Source organism: Psammomys obesus, unplaced genomic scaffold (assembly GCF_907164565.1).
Source record: "Psammomys obesus unplaced genomic scaffold, mPsaObe1.curated_primary_1811, whole genome shotgun sequence".
Lineage (NCBI taxonomy): Eukaryota > Metazoa > Chordata > Mammalia > Rodentia > Muridae > Psammomys > Psammomys obesus.
The window spans coordinates 25,111,149-25,118,306 of record NW_026592118.1 but is presented as its reverse complement, the minus strand read 5'-3'; the positions used below and the strand labels follow the sequence as shown (position 1 = coordinate 25,118,306).

The 7,158-nt window shown below is 41.0% G+C and overlaps 1 protein-coding gene across 5 annotated transcripts in view; it reads left to right on the top strand.

The window, feature by feature from the left end:
* Positions 1-7,158, top strand: part of Abcb4 (ATP binding cassette subfamily B member 4) — a 56,408-nt gene that overhangs the window by 44,233 nt on the left and 5,017 nt on the right. For 4 of the 5 annotated variants that reach the window (XM_055612746.1, XM_055612747.1, XM_055612749.1 and 1 more), the window contains 2 exons: positions 558-714; positions 1,047-1,244. In XM_055612746.1, coding sequence (XP_055468721.1) covers positions 558-714; positions 1,047-1,244 — 355 coding nt within the window. Of the gene's footprint in view, positions 1-557; positions 715-1,046; positions 1,245-7,158 lie in introns of those variants that run through there. The other variant, XM_055612750.1, reaches the window with a different exon arrangement.

The following is a 7,158-nucleotide window of genomic DNA, read 5'->3' as shown; positions in this document are numbered from 1 at the left end:
AAGAACAGTCTAATTTAGAGTGAGCTCCATGAATTGCTAAGAATGTATTCTCTATGTGTGTTAGATGAAATAGTCTGTGAATGTATATCTAAAATAAAATGATTTGCTACAGTGATTGTTATCACATGTGATACAGACTTGTCCAAACCACAAGCTGGAAAGCACTGCTCTAAACTGAGCAACTCAGCTTGCCACTCTTTGAGCCCTTTAGGGACTTTGGGCTTCAGGTTTTGTGTTTTAACAGATTTTAAAGAGACAACTGAATGAGTTGAGATCGCAAATCAGATTCAATTATAAGCCACTACAGGAAAGGGAAAACCTTTGGAAGCTCACATTAACTCTCAGAACCAGAGCTTCTGCTGCCAGAAGGTGAACAGAGAAGAAACCAATTGAGACAGGGGGTCTTACCTCCTCCTATATTGTTGCCATTGTTGTTACTGTCCAAGAAACATACATGGGCTTGGGGAAATGACAATTGAAGGGGGACTATGTTAATATTAGTTAAAAGTTTACCTTTGGGCGTTGGAGCTAATCTGAACTCCTCTGCTTCCCTCCAGGGTGTTTTCAGCAGTTGTGCTGGGCGCAGTGGCTCTCGGACATGCCAGTTCATTTGCTCCCGATTATGCCAAAGCCAAACTGTCTGCTGCACACTTATTCAGCTTGTTTGAAAGACAACCGCTGATAGACAGCTACAGTGGAGAAGGGTTATGGCCTGTAAGTATTCTCCTGCTAGCCTCTGTCCTAAAGGCTTTCTTTCTGTCAGATCACAATGACATGATGGATTAGGTACTCAGCTTAGTGGTGTTAATCATGTGGCTAGAACCCCACCAACATTTTTGACATTAGAAAAAAAATTAACACAACTTTACCAAATAAAAAATGAAGATAATCTCTCAGTGTGAACTGATACGAGCACTATACCAAACAGGCATTTCATGTTTGACTAGTATTGTTCTGGGGGAGGTTTCCCTGAAATACTACTTTTATTTCTAATTATTGTGAGATCGATTTAATAAAAAAATATTTTGAAAAAAAAAAAACTTTAGGATAAGTTTGAAGGAAGTGTGACATTTAACGGAGTCGTGTTCAACTATCCGACCCGACCCAATGTGCCAGTGCTTCAGGGGCTGAGCCTGGAGGTGAAGAAGGGCCAGACGCTCGCCCTGGTGGGCAGCAGTGGCTGCGGGAAGAGCACAGTGGTCCAGCTGCTGGAGCGGTTCTACGACCCCCTGGCCGGGACAGTGGTGAGCACGCTTTCTTAGTAAATTCATGCATGGTTGTCATTTCATGTGGTCAGACTAATGGTTGAGTGAAGGTCCCAAATCCTATCTGATGCAATAAGCACAACCCATACACTCCAAACTGGCACCTCTATCAAACATATGGGGCCATTAGAGCAGAATATCAGAAAGTGTTACACTAAAAGTACCAAGAGGGTTGACTTCTGACCTCTGATAGACTTTTTGTCCTAGTCCAATCCTTTTTTTTTAATTTCTTTATTATTAATTTATTCATTTTATATCCCGATCACCAATCCTTTTTTAAAATTAATTTATTTATTCTCTCATATATTGCATCCCAATCACAGGTTTGCCTCCCTCCTCTCCTCCCAGTTACTCGCCCACACCTCCCTTCTACCCCCAAACTCCTTTTTCTCAGTTTCCCTTCAGAAAAGGGCAGGCCTCACAAGGATATCAGTCAAACATGTCATATCAGGTTTTAATGAGACTAGGCATCTCCTCTCATAGCAAGGCTGGCTAATGCAACCCAGTAGGAGGAAAAGGGTCCCCAAAGCAGACAAAGGAGTCAGGGACAGTCCCTGAACCCACTGTTAGGAATCCAACAGAAACACCAAGCTATAAAACCATAACATATATGCAGAGGGCCTCAATCAGACCCAGGCAGGCTCTCTGGTGGTGCAGTCCCTGGAAACCCCTATGAGCCCGGGTTAGTTGATTCTGTGGGTTTTCTTGTGGTGTCATTGGCTGCTCTGACTCTTACACTCCTTTCTCCCCCTTTTCCACAGGATTCCCAAGTTCTGCCTAATATTTGGCTCTGGGTCTCTGCATCTGTTTCCATCAGTTGCTCCATAAACCCTTTCTGATGATGACTGGGCTAGACACCAATCTATGAGTACAACAGGTTATCGTTAGGAATCATTCCTTTATTTCACTGTTGTTTTAGTAGGGCTTGTCTTCATTTCTATCCTAGGTCCATGGTTTATCCAGCCTCTGGTTCCTGGCCCTTTAGGCAGGGCTGGGCTCCCTTTCATGGTATGGGTCTCAAGCTGGACCGGTCATTGGCCAGGCATCCACCCAATTTCTGTGTCACCTTCATTACCCCAGTTTATGGTGCAGGCAAGACAAATTGTAGGTCGAAGGTTTTATAGATGTGTTCGTGTCCCAGTCCTTCCACAGGAAGTCCTGCCCGAAGATGGCTGGTTTAGGCTCTGTATACCCCACTAGGAGTCTTAGCTAGGCTCACCCTAAAAGATTCCTGGGAGTTTCTTTTGCTTTCTATCTTGATCCCCAAATGCCCCCCAATTCCATTTGTCTCTCCTACAACTCTTCCTCCATCCTCCCCCTGCCTGATCCCTTCTATTTCCATTCCCTAAATACCCCTAGTCCACTCACAATATCTATTCTATTGTCCCTTTCCAGGGAGATTCATGACTCCCTCTTTGACCCCCCCCCCTTGTTACTTAGTCTTTCTGGGTCTATGGATTATAGCATGATTAACCTTTACTTTACAGCTAATATCCACTTATAAGTGAGTACATGTCATGTCTGGGTTACCTTACTCAGGGTGATCTTTTCTACTTACATCCATTTGCCTGGAAATTTCATGATGTCATTGTTTTTAATAGTTGAGTAATATTTCATTGTGTAAATGTATCGCATTTTCTTTATCCATTCTTCTGTTGAGAGACATCCAGGTTTTTTCCTGTTTCTCGCTATTATGCATAAAGCTACTATGAACATAATTGAGCAAGTATCCTTATGGTATGGTGGAGCATCTTTTGAGTATATGTTCAGAGTGGTATAACTGGATCTTGATGTAGGTTTATTCCTAGTTTTTTGAGAAGCCGCCATAATGATGTTCAAAGTGGCTGTACAAGTTTGCACTCCCACCAGCAATGTGGAGGGTTCTTCTTGCTCCACATCCTCACTAGTATGAGCTGTCACTTGTGTTTTACCTTAGACATTCTGACAGGCATAAGATGAAATCTCAAAATAGTTTTGATTTGCGTTTCTCTGATGGCTAAGGATGTTAAACATTTCTTTAGTGATTCTTGGCCATTTGAGATTTCTGTTGAGAATTTTCTGTTTAGAGCTGTACCCCACTTTTAATTGGATTATTTGGTTTATTGATGTCTATTATCTTATATATATTATATATTGTATATATATATATATGATGTTGGACCTCTGACAGTTGTGGAGTTGTTGAAAATGTTTTCCTATTCTGTAGGCTGCTATTTTGTGATAGTAATTGTGTCCCTGGCCGCACAGAAGCTTTTCAGTTTTATGAGGTTCCATTTATTAATTGTTGATCTGTTCTGTTTAGGAACAGATTGCTGTTCTGTTTAGGAAGTTGTCTCCTGTGCCAATGTATTCAAGGCTCTTCCCCATTTTCTCTTCTATCAGCTTCAGTGTATATGGTTTTATGTTGAGGTTTTTGATCCACTTAGACTTGAGTTTTATGCAGGGTGATAGAAATGGATCTGTTTCATTCTTATACATTAATACATCCAGTTACATAGATTTATTTCTGGGTCTTTGATTTGATTCCACTGATCAACCTGTCTGTTTTTATGCCAATACCACACATTTTTTTTTATTACTATTGCTCTGTAGTACAGCTTGAAGTCAGGGATGGTGATACCTCAGAAGTTCTTTTACTGTACAGACTTGTTTTAGACATCCTAGGTTTTCTCATTTTTCAAAAGAAGTTGAGAATTTCTTTCAAGGTGTGTAAAGAATTGTGTTGGACTTTTGATAGAAATTGCATTGAATCGGTAGGTTGCTTTTGGTTTACTATGTTAGCCCTACTGACCCATGAGCATCTGAAATCTTTCCATTTTCTAAAATCTTCTTCAGTTTCTTTCTTCAAAGACTTGAAGTTCTTGACATACAGGTCTGTCTTTCATTTGCTTTGTTAGCGTAACCCCAAGATACTTTATATTATTTGTAACTATTGTGAAGGGGTTTTCCCCCAATTTCTTTCTAAGCTCATTTGTTGTTTTTCTATGGGAGGGCTACTGATTTTTTGATTGTCAATTCCTGTTTATTTTTCTTGCTGTTGGTGGTGATGGTAGTGTGTGTGTGTGTGTGTGTGTGTGTGTGTGTGTGTGTGTGTGTGATTCCCTTCTTTTTGTTTTGCTGGTTTATTTATTTCCTGTGTTTTCTTGGGTATATTTAACTTCTTTGAGTTTTTCTTCTAGTATCTTCTGTAGGGCTGGATTTGTAGATAAATGTTGTTTAAATTTGACTTTGTAGTGGAATCTCTTGTTTTCTCCATCTTTAGTTATTGAAAGTTTGGCTGGGTATAGTATTCTAAATTGACATCTGTGACCTCTTACAATCTGCAAGACATCTGCCTAGGCCCTTCTGGCTTTTAGAGTCTCTGCTGAGAAGTTGGGTGTAATTTTAATAGGTCTGCATTTATATGTTCCTTGGTCTTTTTCCCTTGCCACTTTTAATGTTCATCCCTCGGTTTGTGCATTTAATATTTTGATGATTATATGGTTGGGGGGCAGACTTTCTTTTCTGGCCCAATTTATTTGGTGTTCTGTAAGCTGCTTCCACCTTTATAAGCATGTCCTTCTTTAGGTTAGGAAAATTTTTTTCTATGATATTGTCAAAAGTATTTTCTGAGTCTTTAAGGTGGGAGTCTTCTTCTATTTTTATATTCTTAGGTTTTGTCTTTTCATAGTAATCCCAGACTTCCTGTATTTTTTGTTTTAATAATTTTTTAGATTTAACATTTTATTTGACCATTGTATCAGTTTCTTCTATCATACATCTTCTATGCCTGATATTCTCTCTTCCATTTCTTTTATTCTGTTGGGGATGCTTATGTCTGTAGTTTCTGTTCACTTACCTAGATTTTTCTATCTCCAGGATTTTCTGTTTGTGTTTTCTTCATTGTTTCTATTTCCATTTTCAGATCTTAAATGGTTTTATTCATTTCCTTCACTTGTTTTTTGTTCTTGGATTTCTTTAAGGGACTTATTCATTTCCTCCAATTGTTTGTTTGTGTAGCCCTGGCTCTCATGAAACTCACTCTATAGACCAGGCTGGCCTCAAACTTGGAGATCTGCTTGCCTTTGCCTTCCAAGTGCTGGGATGAAAGGCATGTGCTACCACAACCATGTCTTTCCTGGATTTCTTTAAGGGGTTTATTTATTTCCTCTTTAAGGAGCTCTATCATCTTCATAAAATTGGTTTTAAGGTCATTTTCTTGTACTTCAGCTGAGTTGGAACATCAAGGGCTTGTTGTAGTAAGACAGTTGGGCTATGGTGGTGCCATATTGCCCTGGCTGCTGTTGATTGTGTTTTACACTGGCCTCTAGGCATCTAGGATTTGGGGTTGTTGAAGGTTTAGGTGCTGATATCTGAGTTTATCTTTGTTAGATGGATTTTTTCCCCATTGGTTTCTGTTTCCTCTTTGGTCCTCTGGCCTGAGTGGCTAACGGTTCTAGTGACAGGTGAGTCCTCAGGTCCAGTAGGGTATCTCCACTGGGGTTTTGGTGGCCTGTGAGACCTCCGGGATTTGGGTGCCAGCATTGCCTTTGAGTTCTGGGGTTCTGGGAACTGTCATGGCCTCTGGGGTTCTAAGTACTAGCCATTGCCTCTTGTAGAGCATAGGACTTCTGAGGTTTTGGGTACCAGCATGACCTCTGAGCTTCCAGGTACTGGCGTAGTCTCTGGGGTTCTGGTGGAGCAGGGGGCTTTCTGCTGGAGTTGTGGGCCAGGAGATGGAGCTGAGGTTGTGGGGGTGCTGTTGGAGACTAAAACAACCCAAGCAGGCACAAAAGTTCTTGTAAAGCAACCTTTATTTGAATCAGGCAGTAGAAACTTACAACAGCATAGACTCAGGAGCTGACTGTGCCCCCAAACATTCTGGTAACTATTTAAGTAGAAAACTCACAAAACCCAGGCATCTTTGCCATGGTACAGTCACAATTCTTTATCTATCAGAGTCACTTGTTCTTTTCTGGTTAGGAACAATCATTATTTTGGGGGAAACAAAAGAATAAGAAGGAAGTTGGCTAGCTATCTGGAAAGTCCTCGGCTCTCCTAGAACCTTCACTTTATGATCAAAATGGAGTCTGAAAACAAAATGGCAGCACTTAGGATAAATTTCATTTGTTTGATTCTGATAAGACAGCTGTGTGGGAGAGAGGGCTCTATGGAGTGTTAAGAGGCAGTGGACTGTAGCTTACCTGGGGTTCCAGGTACAGTTGTGGCCTCTAATATAGTAGGCCTGCTACTGGAATTGTGGGCTGGGATCTTAGTCCAATCTTCTGAAACAAACCTGAGCTAGTTTCTGGAGGCAGGAAGAAAATCACATGCTTTCACTCACAGTAAACAAGACATGAACATAACTGCCAGCAGAACTCATTCTCCTAAAGGCTCAGTTCTCTATAGCCCTTCCCTTTCCACTGGCCCCTTCTTTGCTGCCCACTAAATTTATATACTGTGTTGTGAGAAAAAGAAAAAAGGGGGAAGTTGAAGACTGGCACCTCTCAGAGAGAGGAGAGTAAACCGAAAGTCAACCACAGACTCGCTGAGTTCAACACAGACTTTCAGAGCAGGCATGTGCCCACTTATTCTTGCCCCACTGTCTCCTGCTGGTTTAACTTCTCTAACCTCAAACTCTAGGCTCTCTGGCATTGACCCGCAAACTCTAGCTCATTCACATTTGGCTTTTGTCATGAATTTATGGCATCTAGCTGTCTTCCTTGAGTAAACATATGGCTCTAACTGATACAGTCAACATACAGAACTAGGAACTGAAGAGATGGCTCAGTTGGCAAAGTGCTTGCTGTTCAAACATGAGGACCTATATTTAATCTTACCTCATGCCCAGAAGTACTTGGCCAACACAAAACAGACTCCATGTTTTTTTGTTTTGTCATATATGCACTTTTTG